Genomic DNA, 21,127 nt, shown 5'->3' with positions numbered 1-21,127 from the left:
CGATTTACAGCCACATATGAAAGAGGCCTGGTTCGGATATGAAAAAATCGTAATTGTACCGTTCACATTGACATGAAAAAAATCAGATACATGTCCCATTGGAGGGAAAGAAAAAAAAAAAAATCAGAATTGACCTGCAGTGCGAACATAGTCTAAGGTGTCCACATTGCAGCGCATAATGCCCAATTCAGATTTTTTGTTAAATCCGATCTTTTTATGTAGTCGTTCACGTTACAAAAACAAATGCGGCTTCTACAGTCGACGGAACGCGTCCGTGACGTGCACGCATGTGCACAAACATGAGTCGCCGTGTTGACGGAAGTCAATACAGCCCTCGCGTAGGTCTCGTCATTACGCATTTGTGGCGATTTCAAGGATTTTGTGCAACCGGAGCCAACATTTTATTATACTTACCATTGTGGGATATTGGGTTTTTGAGAATATTTTTTTGGGTGGTAATTCAGTCTAAGGCTACGACATAATAAATGTTGAAAAATTGAAGTAGGGATGCGGTAGGATGACCTACATGGTGTCACTCTTGTTCTCCACCAGGTTGATGTCGCCAGGCTGCAGCTCGGGGATCCAGCGCTCCAGCTCCTCAATCCAGGGATATTTGAGGGATGAGGGCACCACCACAAGGAGGGGCCACTCCTGCCTGAAAGCGTATGCCACTGCAATGGCCTGCACCGTCTTGCCAAGACCCATCTGGACCGGCCAAATCAGCACACGGCGAAGAGGGAGAAAAACAAGTCAATTGTGCACCAGCAATTGGGCAAATTGTATATGACGGCTGAGCTGATATGAGGCACAAGAGTAATAAGGTGTAAGAATGATTCCTCTGTCAAAAGTGATTAGGCAAGTGGCAGTGCAGCACTAAGTTGACAAATTCATTTGGAAGGTTGGAAAATAGATTTTGGTTTGTGTGCGCTTACCTCATCAGCAATCATACATCTGTAAAACAAAAGAAAACAAAAACCTTGATAAGCAGGACTGTAAAACTTTAAATTCTACAGGCACTCTTTTTAACTTAAACACATCACGGTTTACGGTATACACTATATGAATAATAATAAAAAAAATATTAGGACACTTGGTCATTTGACCTACAATAAATGGTACAATTCAATAAACAATAAATACCGGTATATGGAATTGGTCCCCATTTTACAATTTTAACAGCTTCCGAGATTTTTCCAAATTGTTTTTGCAAATTGATATGCTAAACAATTACAATTCAGATCAAGATATTTTGAAAAATATTATACTTCCAATTTTGTGGGGACCATTTGGAGAAGACTCTTTTCTGTTCTAATGTGACTCAAGACCATGAAAGCATGCTGGGATGAGCTTCAAGTCGAAGAATTTAGCAGCCCCATCAAACATCTTTGGTATGAACTACAATGAACAAAAATATAAACGCAGCACATTTGTGTTTGCTCCCATTTTCCGTGAGCTGGACTCCAAGATCTAAAACTTTTTCTACATACACAAAAGGCCATTTCCCTCAAATATTGTTCGCAAATCTGTCTAAATCTGTGTTAGTGAGCATTTCTCCTTTGTCGAGATAATCCATCCCACCTCACAGATGTGGCATATTAAGATGCTGATTAGACAGCATGATTATTGCACAGGTGTGCCATAGGCTGGCCACAATAGAAGGCCACTCTGAAATGTGCAGTTTTATTACACAGCACGATGCCACAGATGTTGCATGTTCTGAGGGAGCGTGCAATTGGCATGCTGACTGCAGGAATGTCCACCAGTTGCCCATCAACTGAATGCTCATTTATCTACCATTAGCCGTCTCCAAAGGCGTTTCAGACAATTTGGCAGAACATCCAACCAGCCTCACAACCGCAGACCACTTGCAACCACACCAGCCCAGGACCTACACATCCAGCATGTTCACCTCCAAGATCGTCTCAAACCAGCCACCCGGAAAGCTGCTGCAACAATCGGTTTGCATAACCAAAGAATGCCTGCACAAACTGTCAGAAACCGTCTCAGGGAAGCTCATCTGCATGCTCGTCGTCCTCATCGGGGTCTCGACCTGACTGCAGTTCGTCGTCGTAACCGACTTGAGTGGGCGAATGCTCACGTTCGATGGAATCTGGCACGTTGGAGAGGTGTTCCCTTCACAGATGAATGCCAGTTTTCACTGTTCAGGGCAGATGGCAGACAGCGTGTGTAGCGTCGTGTGGGTGAACGGTTTGATGTTGTCAACATTGTGTATCGAGTGGCCCATGGTGGCGGTGAGGTTATGGTATGGACAGGTATATGGACAGGTTATGGGCAACGAACACAGGTGCATTTTACAGTATAGATGGCATTTTTAATGCACAGAGATACCGTGACGAGATCCTGAGGCCAAGAACAATATTTGAGGGAAATGGCCTTTTGTGTATGCAGAAAAAGCTTTAGATCTTTGAGTCCAGCTCACGAAAAATGAGAGCAAATATAAAAGTGTTGCATTTACATTTTTGTTCAGTGTAGAACAGAGATTGTGAGCCAGGCCCTCTCCTCCATGTAGCGAGAATGAGATAATATGTAATTTAATTGCAAAATGTATGTAATCGTAATCCACTACATTACAGGGAGGAAATGTGTAATTAAAGTATAGTTGCTTTTGGAAATTTCCATTACAATTTTAGTTACATTTGAAAAAGAAGCCACAAAAGCTCTGTTTTTTTTCCATATCACTTTCTCCTTCTAAAGCCAATGCTTGTGATAGGCTCTCTCTGTTCATGTGCCATTCTGACGTAGTCTCAAACATAACATATTTTTCTAAATATGACCTTGAAGCCCTACTTTGTGGTGCAATCTATTAGTTTGTCTGAGATTTTGAAAAGGTTGGACTCACAGTTTTGAGCACATCAAAAACATTGAGTTTGGAAGTTCCATCGAAGAATATTTGAGTTTTTTATGGAACATTCACTTATTTTGGTTTTCATATAAAGGGATATTTTCTAAATTGTGCACATTTGTTATTACGGCAACATGGTATTGTCTGGTGGTTTTCCACGTGTTTTTTCCACAAATATAATTGTATTATGTACTTACATTTCTTCATGTTTTGTTATCAGGTTTATTATTTGTGTAAAGAACAAATATGCGGTTAAATCCAAAATAATGATCTTTGGTTTTAATCCACTTTTTAGAGGAAAAATCCAAGGATGCATTTATTCAAAATTAAGGAAACTAACTAAAATTTAATAAAATGTAATGAATTATATTACTTTGAGAAAGTAATTTAAATAGTGACACTACTGTTACATGTTCAACGGTGTAACTTTTAATTGCAATCAATAAAATTTCCAAAGTAATCCTCCTAACAGCGCTTTCATCCCACATCTGTGACCTCAGACATCACAAATCCGCTTTTAGCGTGCAAAGTGGAGACCACCTGTTTTTTTTTTTTTTCAGTCACTGTGTTACTTTGGTCTGCATCATGGAACGATACCTGTCAATTGTGATTTTGAAAAAAGCAAAGTAAAGTAAAACTCATAAAACATGCACCATGATTTTGCTTTGTTGTGGTAGAAGCAAACTTTAAATAACATTTAAAGTATAAAGCAGAACAATGAAACAATGAACGTTTCAGCACATTCTGTAGTGCAAGCGGATCATTTGTGCCCAAGTGGTTTTGGTTCTATTGTAGTGTCCCTTCATATTCATGAATGCCTCCCAATATTCAGTCAGCCCAAACAGCAACAGAACAGCTGAGTTCCTCAGACAGGCGCTTTCATTATTCTTCTTCCCTCCCCTCCCCTCCACCTCTCCCCCATCCCTCTATCTCCACCCCATTTCTCTCTTTCAGCTGCGGAAAATGATTAATGTGCACCTTGCCACTGGTGGTATTTCTAATTGCCAGCACACCGGCTCAGTCAGCACATTGTCCACACACGTGCACACACACATGCACAAACACACGCACGCTGCACACACATGCAGTCAGGAAAAGGAAGTGTGCACACAAGTGTGAGCAGATTTAAATGACCATATTTATGTGTGCACGTGCACATACCACATACCACAGATACACGTGCACGCACACGCACACACAGACACAGTGGGGAGGGTGCGTAGCGAGGCAGGTGTTTGCCATTTCCCAACACATTAATCATCCTCCTTTAAATAACCTGAGTGTCGTCTTGACGGTTTGAGACCACGAGGATGCTGCAGTGCTGTTGCCTGACGACAGCACGATCCCCGTCGCTGCATCTTTCTAATGTTATCTCAGGAGCCCACAGGCCCCAAAGTGTCTGGAAATGGCCCGCCTTGCCTCCCAGGCCGTTTGCAACCATTCGATGGCTCTGAACTCTGCACAGTGATGTGTTGTGTGGCCTTGTGTCTAACCCCAATCTTTCAGCTGTGTTAAGGTTCTGGATGCGTGGTGCATTTTGGTAAGTGAAAAGGTGCTCAGTGGCTAGACGCTGCACAAATGGTCGACTCAAAGGGTGCCAAGTTTTGACATAGTGGGCTCCCACACACATTAGGGGGTTCAGAGTGTAGTATTGCTGTGTATTTTGAATTAAGTGGAGATGAAAAGAGTTGATTTTAAGAGAAATGCTTCACTGTATTTAACAAGGTAGGACAGCAACACTACCTCAACAACCATTTCAATAAACAGTAGACAACTACACAAAATCCCTATTCAATAAAGCACATCCATGCTAATTTTCAAATATAATGTATCGCCCAGTGGACTTGAGAACAGTAAAATCCCTGCATATATTGAAGAGAACAATAATGTGTTTAATTTGACATTATTTCAAGGTTTTGTTTCTATTCATCCATAGAGAGGACTGAGGAATACATAGACATATTACTTTTCAGGCCTACTTGAAACAAAAAAAAAACTGTCAGCCTTTAGATGTAAATTGAATATGAATACAATAAAAATATTTCAATGTGTGGGTGTTTAGTGACGAGACTCATTGACACCATGGCCTTCGATGACTTGAATTATAATCATAGTCCTTGTTTCCTGTAATGCCTATTACACTATGTAAAAGACTTTACAGGTATATGAATAACTTCACCTCAAATGGTACTCTTAACAACTTTAATTGCTTGAAGTGAGGAAAAAAAACATAACCTGTTGTACATTTTGTTCAATGACTTATTCAGACCTTTTCTCATGTGATGACAAAAGCTATGACGTACACTGGATGGCTAATGGAAATGGACTTTGCATCATTTCAATCAAAGTAAGTAGTAGTGCTGGAAATCTGAGACAAGAAACCAGGTCTCTAGGGCTTTAAAATGGCATGATGACTGTTTGACAGTTGTCATGGCCATTTTATTGCATGCAGTCTGACTCTGAATATGGTTTCTCTCCATGCTGTTGTTCCTAATATGTGTCTGGGGAGTCTAATGATTTTATGGAGACTTTTAAGTGGTGTTTGTGGTTGAGTACAAATGCAAAGGAAAACATGAGCAGAGAAATCTAAGTAGTATAACCAGACCAGAGTTGTGAAAGAACAATAAAGTCTGTTTATTGATCCCCTTTTGCATCAGTGCAGCAGACCTTATTCGATAAAAGCACAGGCAGTCACTTTGAGTTATATTTTGGACAGCTCACACCAGGAAGGGCAAGCACGTGCAACATCACTGTCAGTATCTTAATGGAAGTGACAAACAGTTCTTCATGGTTGCACTTTTACTTCAAACTGACGTTTTCCCTTCAATATCTAAGCAACCACACTCCAGTTTGGACTGAGTAAATGTGTTTCAGCATAACTGATTATAGCCACACTATGCAAACAAACACATCTAGCCACATTCGATCGGATTTTATTGTTGTACTGTGCCGTAACGTCCCCACAATATCCATCATCTAAATCCATAAAAATCCCCTTGTCCTCCTACACTGCCCATGCAGCAGTCTGCATCAGCATACATATTGCAGCAACATTTGATGTTTTGGTTCCGTACTCCTGATACTCAGAATGTGAAAAGACATGCTTGTGCTATTTAAAATAAAAATCTGCCCACGGATCCTCCCACATTATTAGACATCTGACATCAATGATGTTCAGCATCTTCCAGGAGGTAATAAATGGCTGCTATCTCATTATTTTTACGCCCTGACAGCCTGCCTCATATACTTCCATTTCATGTATAGTGACACCCCAAATTTCCCAGAAATCTGGCAAAATCCAACAATTCGCACCTGCATTGCAATTGGTGGGTAAAAATACCACTGAGAGGCTGTAGAACATCTGACCAACAAATTTCATTTCTGGAGCTTGTGAGAGAACTACAACATAAGACAATACAAATTAATTTCAGACTTGAATATTGACTTCCACCAACTATCAAGGATAAGTTTTCATCAACACTGGTGTGTTTGTAGATGGTATGCTTTTGATATTACAACCTGGATTCTTCAAATGATCCCATTTCCACAAATGCCAAAACTCCGAAATCTCTCACAACGAGGGTCAGAAGCTATAATGTCAAACCAACATTCAATGCAAAGTAAATGGAAAGGCAGATTTAACATGCTTATATCGCTGTCAAACTAATTCGGTGGGTGGATGTTTTTCTGAGTACTCTGGCTTCCTCCCACATTCCAAAGACATGCACATTAAGTTAATTCTATCCATCCAGTTTCTTAACCACCTGTCCTCATTGGGGTCACGGGTGAGCTGGAGCCGATCAAAGCTTAGGGCAAAAGGCAGTGTACACCCTATACTTGTCCGCCTGGGACTGTAATACGGACATGCGGTATAGAAAATAGATGGATGGACATACACACATGGACAAAATTGTTGGTACCCCTCTGTAAATGGAAAAAAGAAACCTACAGTGGTCACAGAAATAACTTGAATCTGAGTGAAGTAATAATAAATAAAACATGTATGAATTATTACAAAAAAACTCATGCAACAGGCCTGGACAAAAATGAGGGTACCCCAAGAAAAGATTGAAAATAATTTTACCATAGGGACATGTTCAAACAAGGCGTTCGCTCTAATTAGCATCACAGGTGTCTTCAAACTTGTCATCAGTCAGTCGGCCTATTTAAAGGGAGAGAAGTAATCACTGTGCTGTTTGGCGACATGGTGTGTAGTACACTAAACATGGATAAGAGGAAGCGAAGGAGAGGGTTGTCTCAGGAAATTAGAGAGAAAATTATAGACAAGCACATTAAAGGTAAAGGTTATAAGACCATCTCCAAGCAGATCCACTGGATTGTAGTCAACCTCCCTGGATGTGGCTACAGGAGGAAAATTGATGACAAATTTAAGAGACGGATAATACAAATGATAACAAAAGAGCCCAAAACAACCGCCAAAGAAATTAAAGGTGAACTCCAAGGTCAAGGTACATCAGTGTTAGATTACACCATCCGTTGTTGTTTGAGCCAAAGTGGACTTCATAGGAGACGAACAAGGAGGAAAACACTCTTGAAAAGAAATCATAAAAAAGCGAGACTGGAATTTTCCAAACTGTATGTTAACAAGCCACAAGGCTTCTGGGAGAATGTTCTATGGACAGACGAGACAAAACTGGTACTTTTTGGCAAGGCACATCAGCTCTATCTTTACAGACGCAAAAATGAAGCATACCAAGAAACATGGAGCAGCATCTGTTCTATTCTGGTGCTGCTTAGCTCCATCTGGCACAGGGCGCCTTGAATCTTTGCAGGGTACAAAGAAATCTAGTGACTATCATGGTATTCTAGAGAGAAATGTGCTGCCCAGTGTCAGAAAGCTTGGTCTCATTTGCAGGTCATGGGTCTTGCAACAGGATATTGACCCAAAACACAGAGTTAAAAACACCTAAGAATATCCATCCATCCATTTTCCTACGCCTATCTGAGGTCAGGTAGTGAGGGCAGCAGCTTAAGCAGGAAGCCCAGACTTTCCACTCCCCACCCACTTCTTCCAGGTCTTTCGAGGGGATCCTGAAGTATTCCCAGGCCAGCTGAGAGACATAGTCTCTCCAGCGTGTCCTGGGTCGTAGCTTAGAGTGTCCTGGTACTAAGTGCACATATGGACACCCTTATGTCTGAATATGGTGTTCGTTATGCACAACAATCCCTGACAAGGACAGAAGTCCACTAACAGAACACCAGTTGGGTTTTGGTCGGGATGGGGGGGGGGGGGGGGGGGGGGGTCCTCCAAATCACACGCCTCCAGGTCTCAGTGTCATTGCCCACGTGGGACTAATGGACAGAAACGAACTCTCTGATCGTAGCGTTGTTTGTTCCCTTCATTTTTTTTCCTAGCCATGCTCTCGGCGAGCTGGTAGGCAGTCTGTAATTCTCGTTTCATGTTTTTGACGTATTTCAGATAGGACTTGGTGGATGTACCATCACTTGAGACTCCAAATGCCACATCTACTGGCAGTCTAGCCTCTCGACTGAACATGAGAAAATATGGCGAATGGCCTGTTGACTTATTTAGTGTGCAGTTGTATGCATGCACCAGCTGACTGATGTATTTACTCCATTTACTTTTGTCCTGTGCATCAAGAGTACCGAGCATGTTGAGAAGAGTTCTATTGAAACGCTCAGGTTGCGGGTCACCCTGCGGGTGGTAGGGTGTGGTTCTAGACTTCTTTATACCAAGCATACTCAACAGTTCATGAATGAGGCGGCTCTCGAAATCTCTGCCTTGATCCGAGTGTACTCGCTTCGGTAGACCATAGTGGACAAAATGTTGTTCCCACAGGACCTTAGCAACTGTATACGCCTTTTGATCCTTAGTCGCAAAAGCTTGAGCATAACGCGTGTAGTGATCTGTAACTAGAAGCACATTAAAAATGTTTCTGGAGTCAGGCTCAATTGTCAAGAAAACCATACAGACAAGATCCATCGGCCCCTCACTGGTAAGATGTGACAACTCAGCAGCTCTCTTGGGCAGCGTTTTCCTCTGAATACACCTTGGACAATTTTTACAATACGTCTCAACCTGTGTTTTCATACGAGGCCAGTAAAATCTCTCTCGCACCAACCCATAGGTTTTGTCAAACCCAAGGTGACCTGACTGGTCATGCAAAGACTGAAGAACAGTTTCTCTGAACTTCTGTGGGAGTAAGAGTTGTTGTCGAACTGGTTTGTTGGGAGGCTTACTGATTCGGTACAGTACAGAGTCCTTGACCTTTAACTTTTCCCACTCTTTTAACAACAATGACACATCCGGATGTTTTCGTTTGTTAGCCCGGTCTGCAAAATTCTGCACAACAGCACACCACACTTCTCCGATGCATGGGTCTTCCTGCTGATAATGTGAGATGTCAGCTAAAGACATTTGGGGGAGTGGCTGAGTGCTTACAGAAGACACACTACAATAAGCTCTGGGTACAGCATGCTTGGAGGAGCCCAGGAGATCCACAGCTCTGCAACGGTGAGGATGAGGTGTTCTAATTGATGACATGTGACAGACAGCTTGGACGCTGGTAGGAGACATGGACACTTCCTCTTCACCAGACACATCGCTGTCAGCATGAGGACGCCGTGACAATGAATCTGCATCAATGTTTTGTTTTCCAGAGCGATATTTCAGGCTGAAATCATACATTGATAGCTCCGCTAACCATCTATGTCCTGTTGCGTCCAACTTAGCGGTGGTTAAGACATATGTGAACGGGTTATTGTCTGTGTGAACCTCAAACTTGACTCCGTAGAGATAATCATGCAGCTTGGTAGTGACAGCCCATTTTAAAGCCAGAAATTCAAGTTTATGCGTGGGATAATTTTTTTCTGACGGAGAGAGGCTCCTACTTAAAAATGCAACCGGGCGCAAACCTTCTCCTTGGTCCTGATAGAGGACGCCTCCTAAGCCTTCTCTACTTGCATCAACATGCAGAACATAAGCCAGATTTGGGTTTGCGATTGCTAGGACAGGTGATTCTGTAAGACTGACCTTTAATGTCTCAAAAGCTTTCTCACAGTCTTCATTCCACCTTGCCCCAAACGGCTCTGAAAGGTGGTACCACTCTGTTGTCTTCATGTCTGTTTTTGAGTTCTCTTTCTTTTTGTTGTTCTTTTCCATTTTAGTCTTTCCTCCTGGCCTTCCAGTCACAATGCAGCCCTGCAGTAGCTGATTGAGCGGATGACAGACTCTGGAAAAATCTTTCACAAACCGTCGGTAGTATCCGCAAAACCCAAGAAAAGAACGGAGAGCAGTGATGTTCTCTGGGCGTGGCCACGACTTCATAGCTTCGATCTTTGAAGGATCAGTAGCAATGCCATTGCTAGAAACGACATGCCCTAGATAGGTTACAGAGGGACAGCAGAACTGACATTTATCCAAAGATAATTTAAGTCCCTCTACCTTTAATCTGTCAAGCACTTGAAGAAGGCGCTGCTCATGTTCCTCCAATGGTCTCCCGAAAACAATGACATCATCAAGGTACACTAACACTTCCAGCAGATTCATATCACCAACCGTCCTTTCCATGATACGCTGAAACGTGGCTGGTGCTCCGCAGATGCCTTGTGGCATTCTCTCAAATTGATAAAATCCTGCCGGACAGGTAAATGGTGTTTTTTCTTTGTCAGCATCACATAAAGGGATCTGATAGTAGCCACTTCGGAGATCAAGCACGCTGAACCATTTGCTACCACTCAGGCATGTCAGGGCATCCTCCACACGTGGGACTGTATACTGGTCAGGAATTTAATGTCCTGTAATCCACGCACATACGTATGGTCCCATTTTTCTTCCGGACCACAACGATAGGTGACGCATAGGGGCTTCTAGACTCTGAAATTATTCCAGCTTCTTTCAAATCATTTCAATGTTTTCTCACATTCTCCAAATCCTTTGGAGGTAAGCGTCTAGAGCGTTCTCTGAATGGTTTGTCCTCTGTCACTCGAATGCTGTGTTGTGTGCTCTTTGCACAACCAACGTCAAACTCACTACAGGAGAAAACCTCTTTCCTTTCCATCATTCTCTGACACAGCCTCTCCTTCCACTCAGGAGGCACAGGAGAATCTACGAAGTTGAAAGACGAGGGGGATAGTTGAGATGTGGACGGCTTAGATGACTTCTTTTCAGGGACTGCATTTATTACATCCACCCTGTGCAAATGAGCAATTTGCATACCACGTTTCAATGTCACAGAATGATTTGATACATTTCTCAAAGTTACTGTGATACAATGACAATGAACAGCGCTTGCTTTATCAACAACAGGCATCACTAGCAGTTCTTCAAGGAAGTAACCCTCCTCTGGGCGTTCTACAAGAACAGCCTGATCAGAAAACCCCGCCGCAAATTTTGGCACGCCAACCACTTTTGCAACGCCACCAGGAGACAGCACTAAGGGCTTCTCTCGAGTGAACCAGACTGTTCCTCTTTTTAGGTCAGCTGTGTCATCTGGGGTGCTCCGAAACTTCTCATAAGCCTCTTTTATTGCGGGGTGAACAGACATGTTATGTAAGAAATTATCTCCGTTTTGTGTCTTGCAGGAATGAAATAAGCTCCGAACTATGGAGGTGTTTGTGCCAACAACAATAGAAATCTCACCTTTCATGGCTGGGTCTGGACACACAAGCACAAGTGTTTCTAAGTTCTTAGCTACACCCACTACATCTCCAGCAAACTCAAGTTTCAAACACATATAACCATCATATGGATATCGGTCTGCACTGAGGCCCCAAATCTCCAAGCACTCAATAGGGGTCTAGGGCAGGTGTTTCAGATACTTGTCACATAAGGAGCGGTACAGCAGGGTAACTTGGGACCCACCATCAAGCAAAGCTTTGGCGTAGATGCCCTCAACTTGTACAGTAACAACAGAACTAGGTTCAATTAAACCCTCTGGCAAATCAGCCTTGCTTTCTTTTAGCGTATCACACTTTGTGGAACGTGTTCTCTCCAGAGCATCAGGCCGTTCCTTTACTGAGCTCCTGGGAAGTTTCCCATCATCTTTTTGCTTTCAGGGGACGCTTATTTACTTCTCGGAGATTCTCTGGGTTTTCACACTCCCGCTGAAAATGACCATCTTCACCACATTTGTAGCAAAAAACATCTGCACCATATTCAAATCTGGGAGTTCTCTCTTTCCCACTTACATTTTTTACAGCAGCTTTTTGAGTGTGGTTCTGGATTGCATGCTGTGGTGGACTTTCTGATGTGGCGACAGAGACAGATAGCAGACGTGCAATATCACTTTTAAGCCCCTGAATTTCCTTCTTCAGACTCTCTATGGCATGGTCGGTCTCCACTCCAACAGCTACTGATGGTGCAGACTCTGGTTGTTTTGACACCACTGACGCCGTAGCACAACCTGCACACTTAACCGCAGATGAAGAAACAACATTCTTCACTTTTTCTCTTTCAAGAACCATCCCCTCTTCTTCTCTTACCTCACGAAGGAGCTCTGTGAAGCTTGGAGTGGGCTTTAGCTTGTAAGTCATCCTTATACGAAGTGCAGCAAGATCATGAGTGAGAGCACCTCTAGCAATTTGCTTGATGCGTGTCATGTTCATGTCAGTGACGTCGATCCCACCTTTCCGATGAACAGCGTGCAGCAGTTTGTCTAACCTGAGTAAGTATCCTGAGAACTTCTGAGTTTCTTGCTGGAATGTGTTACGGAACTTTACCATGAGATCAGCTGCACTCTCTGTGGTCCCAAAAGCTGTTTCTAGTGCCTTAAGATACTCATTGGCAGTGGCACTAGGGTTAGTGGCTCTTAAACCCCGGACAATATCTGCTGCAGGCCCTTTGAGACTTTCAGCGATTCTCTGTTTCTTGACAAAGAAACCCAAACCCATTTCCGTAGGAATGCGCCCTCAAAACGCTTCAGTAGGCACAGCGACTGGATCCTGTAGCGTCGAAGCGGCAGCCCGGTGGCGTTGAGCAGGCAGTACCCGTAGCGTCGAAGCGGCAGGCCAGTGGCGTTGAGCAGGCAGTACCCGTAGCGTCGAAGCAGCAGCCCGGTGGCGTTTAAAGAGTAAATCCGTTCGCGTTCAAAAACCAGGTCCCGACCCCCCCAAAAAAACAACTCTTTCCTCCCGCCGCATCTCCCGCTCTTTCTCCACGACCCACCTCCTTCTTTGAATCCCATTGGACGCACCGCCCCTTCAATCAATCATTAAAAAAACAAAACCCTGAAATGTTCACAGACTCCTCGGAACGCAGGACACCGCAGTATCCATCCACACAAAGAACCAAACAAACTTTTAACAAGTTTTCACAACAGCAATTCAAACAAATACAGTTCAACATATTTTAGTCAGTACACTACATTAAGGATAACATCATTTTTGTCCAAGCCTGTTTCATGAGTTTTTCTAAAATGATTCTGTTGAACCACAATTCAAAAGCACTGTCAGATTTTCGTTGGTTAATTTTCATAAATTTTTTTTATTACTTTTGTCCGATTCAAGTTAACTCTGTGACCAGTGTTTTTTTTTTTTCTTTGATTAAAAGAGGGGTACCAACAAGTTTGCCCACATGTATGATACAGTCCCCTCCAAAAGTTTTGGAACAGCAAGGTCAATTTCTTTGTTTTTGTTGTATACTGATGACATTTGGGTTTCAGATCAAAAGATGACAATGACACAAAAGTTTAGAATTCCAGCTTTTATTTCATGGTATTTACATCTAGATGTGTTAAACAACTTAGGACAATGCACCTTTTGTTTGAACCCACCCATTTTCATGTGAGCAAAAGTATCGGAACATGTAACTGATGGGTGTTTCTAGTCATATTAGTAGTCCTATTTATGCCGCCCTCTGGAGCCAAGCCTGGAGGTGGGGCTCGAAGGCCTGCACCCAAGGGGCCAGCCCAAAAGTGTAACGTTGGTCCCCCTTCCCATGGGCTCACCACCTGTGGGAGGGGCCATAGGGGGTCGGCTGCAGTGTGAGCTGGGCGGTGGCCGAAGGTGGGGACCTTGGTGATCCGATCCTCGGCTACAGAAGCTGGCTCAAGGGGACGTGGAATGTCACCTCTCTGGCAGGGAAGGAGCCCGAGCTGGTGTGTGAGGTCGAGAAGTTCCAACTAGATATAGTCGAGCTCGCCTCCACACATGGCTTGGGCTCTGGTACCAGTCCTCTCGAAAGGGGTTGGACTCTCTTCCACTCTGGAGTTGCCCACGGTGAGAGGCGCCAAGCAAGTGTGGGTATACTTATTGCCCCCCGGCTCGGGGCCTGTACCTTGGGGTTCACCCGGGTGGACGAGAAGGTAGTCTCTCTCCGCCTTTGGGTCGCGGGGATGGGTCCTGACTGTTTTTTGTGCTTATGCACCAAACAGCAGTTCAGAGGACCCACCCTTTTTGGAGTCCTTGGAGGGGGTGCTGGAGAGCGCTCCCACTGGGGACTCCATCGTTCTGCTGGGGGACTTCAATGTTCACGTGGGCAATGACAGTGAGACCTGGAAGGGAGTGATTGGGAGCAACGGCCCCCCCAGGTCACAACCCGAGTGGTTCTGTTATTGGACTTCCTTGCTTACCACGGCTTGTCCATAACAAACACCATGTTCAAGCATATGTCCACACGTGCACTTGGCAACAGGACACCCTAGGACGCCGTTCAATGATCGACTTTGTGGTCGTGTCATCGGACTTGCAGCCGCATGTCTTGGACACTCTGGTGAAGAGCGGGGCGGAGCTGTCAACTGATCACCACCTAGTGGGTGAGTTGGCTCCGATGGTGGGGGAAGATGCCAGTCCGACGTGGCAGGCCCATACGTATTGTGAGGGTCTGGTGGGAACGTCTGGCAGAATCCCCTGTCAGAAGGAGTTTCAACTCCCACCTCCGGCAGAACTTCACCCACGTCCTGGGGAAGGTGGGTGGATATTGAGTCTGAGTGGACCATGTTCCGTGCCTCCGACCAGAGCTGTGGCCATAAGGTAGTCGGTGCCTGTCGTGGCAGCAATCCCCGAACCCGTTGGTGGACACCAGCGGTGAGGAATGCCGTCAAGCTGAAGCAGGAGTCCTATTGGGCCATTTTGGCCTGTGGGACTCCTGAGGCTGGCCAAGTGGAATACGGCTTTGGTGGTCGCTGAGGCAAAAACCCGGGCATGGGAGGAGTTCGGTGAGCCCATGGAGAACGACTTCCGGGGGGCTTCGAGGAAATTATGGTCCACCATCCGGCGTCCCAGGAGGGGGAAGCAGTGCACCATCAACACTGTGTATAGTGGGGATGGGGCGCTGTTGACCTTGACTCGGGACGTTGTGAGTCGGTGGGGAGAATACTTTGAAGACGTCCTCAATTCCACTGACACGCCTTCCCTTGAGGAAGCAGAGTCTGGGTTCTCTGAGGCGGGCTCTCCTATCTCTGGGGTTGATGTCACAGTGGTGGTTAAAAATCTCCTCGGTGACAAGGCCCCGGGGGTGGATGAGATTCGTCCGGAGCTCCTAAAGGCTCTGGATGTTGTGGGGCTGTCCTGGTTGTCCTCTGCAACATCACGTGGACATCGGGGACAGTGCCTCTGGATTGGCAGACTGGGGTGGTGGTCCCCCTTTTTAAGAAGGGGGACCGGAGGGTGTGTTCCAACTACAGGGGGATCACACTCCTCAGCCTCCCTGGTAAAGTCTATTCAGGGGTGCTGGAGAGGAGGGTCCGTCGGGAAGTCGAATCTCAGATTCAGGAGGACCATTGTGGCTTTCGTCCTGGCCGTGTAACAGTGGACCAGCTCTTCACCCTCGGCAGGGTCCTCGAGGGAGCATGGGAGTTCGCCCAACCAGTCTGCATGTGTTTTGTGGACTTGGAGAAGCCCTTCGACCATGTCCCTTGTGGAGTCCTGTGGGGGGGTGCTCCGGGAGTATGGGGTACTGATCCATCTGATATGGGCTGTTCGGTCCGTGTACGACCGGAATCAGAGTTTGGTCCGCATTGCCGGCAGTAAGTCGGACTCGTTTCCGGTGAGGGTTGGACTCCGCCAAGGCTGCCATTTGTCACCGATTCTGTGCATAACTTTTATGAACAGAATTTCCAGGCACAGCAGAGGCGTAGAGGGGGTCCGGTTTGGTGGCCTCAGAATTGCATCTCTGCTTTTTACAGATGATGTGGTTCCGTTGGCTTCATCAAGCCGTGATCTCCAACTGTCACTGGAGCGGTTCGCAGCAGAGTATGAAGCGGCTGTGATGAAAATCAGCACCTCCAAATCTGAGATCATTGTCCTCAGTCGGAAAAGGGTGGAGTGCCCTCTCCGGGTCAGGGATGAGATCCTGCCCCAAGTGGAGGAGTTCAAGTATCTCGGGGTCTTGTTCATGAGTGAGGGAAGAATGGAACGGGAGATCGACAGGCGGATCGGTGCAGCGTCTGCAGTGATGCGAACTTTGTATCGATCCGTTGGGGTAAAGAAGGAGCTAAGCCGAAAGGCGAAGCTCTCGATTTTACCGGTCAACCGATGTTCCTACCCTCACCTATGGTCACGAGCTGTGGGTCGTTACTGAAAGAACAAGATCCAGGATACAAGCGGGCGAAATGAGTTTCCTCTGCATGGTGTCCGTGATAGAGATAGGGTGAGAAGCTCGGTCATCCGGGAGGATCTCAGAGTAGAGCCGCTGCTCCTCCGCATTGAGAGGAGCCAGATGAGTTGGCTCGGGCCTCTGTTTAGGATGCCTCCTGGACACCTACCTGGTGAGGTGTTCCGGGCACGTCCCACTGGGAGGAGACCCCGGGGACGACCCAGAGGACACGCCGGAGAGACTACGTCTCTCGGCTTGCCTGGGAACGCTTCGGGATCCCCTCGGAAGAGCTAGAGGTAGTGGTTGGGGAGTGGGAAGTCTGGGCTTCCCTGCTGAGCCTGCTGCCGCCGTGACCCGACCTCGGATAAGCGGAGGACAATGGATGGATGGACAGATGGGTGTTTCTCGTTGCTCAGGTGTTGCCTTTTAGATTGATTGCTTAAACATTAGATAGTGCTTGTTTTTGGCTTTGGCTTTCACCTGTGAAAACTGCATTTTCTGTTAAGCAAACACGAAGACCAGAAATCTGTCTATGGGAGAAACCGCACCATTTTGAAGCTGAGAGAAGAGGGAAAATCGATCAGTGCTATTGCACAAACATTGGGTCAACCCATGTAACATCTGTTCCTGTACCAGTCTTTCCTCACTCGTTCTTGAACTCCTCACTTGGGGTAGGATTTCATTGGTAACATTGGGAATTATAAACAAGATGGCGCCTACCCGTGTGGACACCTCGGTTACGCGCTCTCTAGTATTGTTTTTGTGTTTTTCGTTCATCTTTGGAGACATTACACGACTCACTTACACAAGGGGAGACTTGCTAATCATCAAGGAGGCTACTCCAGACTTTCTTTCACCAACTTTCGCAAATCCGCTCAGTTTTTTCCCTGAGTTACTCACCGGAGCAGCGACCGCAGTCCTTGGCGCATGGAGGTGGAGGCGACGCCACAGAGGGAAGCGAGCCGGCATCCAGGTGAAACTTCGCAAGAGAGGATACAGATTGGCGTTTCCGTCGATCCATCTCGTGAATCTACGCTCCCTACCCAACAAAATGGATGAGCTTCATCTTCTGATAAAGACCAGTAAAGACTTTGGACGTTCCACCGCCATGTGATTTAAGGAGACTTTCCTTTGTGAGGCTGTACCCGATGGCGCCGTCATGCTTGCCGGCTTCCATCTTCACCGGGCAGACCACCACATGGAATCATCGGGGAAAACAAAAGGCGGCGGGATATGCTTCTATATCAACGAAAAATGGCGTATGAACGTCACGGAGCTCAGCACACACTGTAGCCTGCATTTAGAGTAGCTGTTTTTTAACTGTAAGCCATTCTACTGGCCTCGTGAGTTCGCATCATTCATTCTCGCTGGTGTCTACATTCCGCCTCAAGCTAACACGAACGCCGCACTGTTAATGCTCGCCGAACATGTGAACAAAATTGAAAAAAAAAAACACACGGACTCACCCCTCATTATTCTCAGGGACTTTAACAAAGCTAAACTCAACCACGAACTCGCTAAATACAAGCAACACATCGACTGTCCTACGAGGAAAAAATAACATTTTAGACCACTGCTATACTACGCTAAAGAACGCATACCGTGCCAAACCTCGTGCAGCACTGGGCTCGTCTGATCACTGCTTAATTCTCTTAATACCGACATACAGGCAATAACTTAAATGTGCTAAGCCTACAGTGAAAACAGTGAAAAAGTGGACCAATGAAGCAAAGATAGAACTTCAAAGCTGTTTAGACTGTACAGACTGGAGTGTCTTTGAAAATTCAGCTGGCAGCCTGGATGAATATACGGACACTGTCACATTCTATATTAGTTTCTGTGAAGATGAGTGTGTAGCAACAAAGTCATTTCGCACATTCAATAACAACAAGCCGTGGTTCACTGCCAAACTTAAGCAACTTCGCCAAGCTAAGGAGGACGCATATCAAAGCGGGGACAGGGCCCTGTATAATCGAGCTAGAAACCAGCTGGCTAAAGAAATTAACATTGCAAAGAGGAACTACGCAGCACATTTGGAAAAACAGTTTAGCGCTAACGACTCTAAATCCGTCTGGCATGCATTCCAATCGCTGACCAATTACAAACGACAATCCCTCCAAGCTGAGTACAATAGCACACTAGCCAATGACTTGAATACCTTTGACTGCAGATTTGAAAAGGACACTTTCACACCCAACACCCACCTCAACACAATCACACCTCTGACTTCTGCGTTAACCATCCATGAACAGGATGTGAGACGCATCTTCAAACAACAACAGATTAACAAACGCCAGGCCCAGGCCATGTGTCCCCATCCTGCCTCAAAGTCTGCGCGGACCAGCTCGCTCCAGTCTTCATACAGATCTTCAATAGATCTCTGGAACTGTACGAAATACCATCCTGTTTCAAACTCTCCACCATCATTCCAGTCCCAAAGAAACCTACAATCCCGGGTCTAAATGACTACAGGCCTGTTGCCTTGACGTCTGTGGTCATGAAGTCCTTTGAACGTCTCGTGCTGGACCACCTCAAGAGCGTCACACAACTCTCGCGGGGCCGTTTTGCGCATGATCTGTTTTTTGGCCATTTCTAAAATGGCAACTGGAAGTAAGAAAAGGAAAGTTGATAGCGAGGGCCGACGTTTCCAGGACAAATGGAAGTCTGAATATTTTTTCACTGAGTTTAGAAACAACTGCGTCTGCCTAATTTGCCAAGAGACTGTGGCTGTGTTCAAGGAGTTCAATATAAAGAGGCACGACCAGACTGAACATGCTAATTACGACAAGTTAACTGGGAACGAACGCAGTGAAAAATTTAAGAAACTGGAAGCTGGTTTAACGGCACAGCAACACTTTTTCACAAGAGCCAGTGAGTCGAATGAAAATACAACAAAGGCAAGCTATGAGGTGGCAACGCTGATTGCCAAGCACTGCAAACCTTTTATTGTTCCAGCCCACCTGCAGTTGGAGCTCATTGAGCTGCAGTGTGACACAGAGTGTCGCAGCCGGTACCAATAACTACCTCTTGTCAACTTTTACCAGCAGCTGGATAAAGACAGGTTCCAAGAGATTCGTACATTTGCTAAGAAAATGTTGAGCTTTTTTGGCTCGACATACTTGTGTGAGAAGACATTCTCAGTCATGAACATGAATAAGAACCGCGTGAGGACAAGACGAAGTGACTCCCACCTGCGTGACATCTTGCGCATTAAAACCACCGCTTTTGAGCCAGACCTGCCCAATTTACTGCAGTCGAGATCTCAGTATCACCCTTCACATTAATGCAAACATGTTTGTTGATTCTGATGAATAAAAGTTTGAGTTTGAGTCAAATTTCATAAAAATACTTTATTTTGCATTTCATTATTTTTTATTTTAACCTTCATTTATCCAGGTCAGGCAGTTATAAGATCTACCTAGCAGCAGACAGCATAGTAAAACAGTAAAATAAAAATACAAAAAAGCATTCCCCTCGTCGGTAGCATGTAAAATTAATGCTGGCCCGCATGACAATTTTTTTACGGCAATGTGGCCCGTGAGCCAAAATGTTTGGGCACCCCTGCTCTACACGAATGACTGCACCTCAACGCACCCGACTGTCAAACTCCTGAAGTTTGCAGATGACACCACGGTCATCGGCCTCATCAAGGACGGTGACGAGTCTGCATATCGACAGGAATTGAAGCGGCTGGAGCTGTGGTGCGGCCGACACAACCTGGACCTGAACAAGCTCAAGACTGTAGAGATGATCGTGGACTTCAGGAGGCATCCTTCGCCACAGCTGCCCCTCACGCTGTCCAGCTGCCTGTTGTCAACCGTCGAGACCTTCAAGTTCCTGGGAATTACAGTCTCTCAAAACCTGAAGTGGGCGATCAACATCAACTCCATCCTCAAAAAGGCCCAGCAGAGGATGTATTTCCTGCGGCTTCTGAGAAAGCATGGCCTGCCACGGGAGCTCCTGATGCAGTTCTGCACAGCGGTCATTGAATCATTCCTGTGTTCTTTCATCACAGTCTGGTTTGGTGCTGCTACAAAAAAGGACAAACTCTGTAACGGACAATCAAAACTCCTGAAAAGATTGTCGGTACCCCTCTACCCACCCTTGAGGACAGAACTAAGACAACAGCGTGCAACGTTAGATTGTTCTCCACATCCCGGTCTTCCAGCTCCTTCCCTCAGGTAGGCGCTACCGATCAATGCAAACTAGAACTAGCAGACATTCCAACAGCTTCTTCCCTCTTGCCATCAACTTCCTAAACAGCTAACCTACAATTCCATTGCAACATGCTGCCAATTTGTTTTTGTTTTTTTTGTCTTGAGTTTGTTGTCACATTTCTGCCGGGCCAATTATATATTACTCGTGCACTCACTGTAGTAGTCTCGCCATGCTGCACTATTTGCATATTTGTTGTTGACCAATACTGGCCACTCATGCCAGAGTAGCACCTGTCCCATTTGCAGACTGACTGAGGAGTATCTGCAACATTTGCACAATCAACATTGTCCTAGATTATCGCACTACTAGTCACTTTAAACTGCATACATTCCTTGAAGTCTCGGCGCCCTTTGTACAATGGACATTGCACCGGACTATTGCTATACTAGTCATTCAAACTGCTGGAAGTGCTAGAGGACTCTGCATCTTTTTGCACAATTGTCAAAAAAAAATAATAATTGTACCGGCATTACCAGATAACAAGCAACCCTTTATTGCTCAGTGACTGTTTTTCTCAATGTCTTTGTGTC

General features: G+C 45.4%; 1 protein-coding gene across 3 annotated transcripts in view; it reads right to left on the bottom strand.

The window, feature by feature from the left end:
* zranb3 (zinc finger, RAN-binding domain containing 3) overlaps positions 1 to 21,127 on the bottom strand; it is a 162,750-nt gene that overhangs the window by 136,253 nt on the left and 5,370 nt on the right. For all 3 annotated transcript variants that reach the window (XM_061690995.1, XM_061690985.1, XM_061690977.1), the window contains 2 exons: positions 933 to 951; positions 527 to 705 (listed from right to left, as the gene is read on the bottom strand). In XM_061690995.1, the coding sequence (XP_061546979.1) occupies positions 527 to 705; positions 933 to 951 (198 nt within the window). The remainder of the gene's footprint in view (positions 1 to 526; positions 706 to 932; positions 952 to 21,127) is intronic.

Source organism: Phycodurus eques, chromosome 1, assembly GCF_024500275.1.
Source record: "Phycodurus eques isolate BA_2022a chromosome 1, UOR_Pequ_1.1, whole genome shotgun sequence".
Classification (NCBI taxonomy): domain Eukaryota; kingdom Metazoa; phylum Chordata; class Actinopteri; order Syngnathiformes; family Syngnathidae; genus Phycodurus; species Phycodurus eques.
This window is presented reverse-complemented; position numbering and strand designations above follow the sequence as displayed.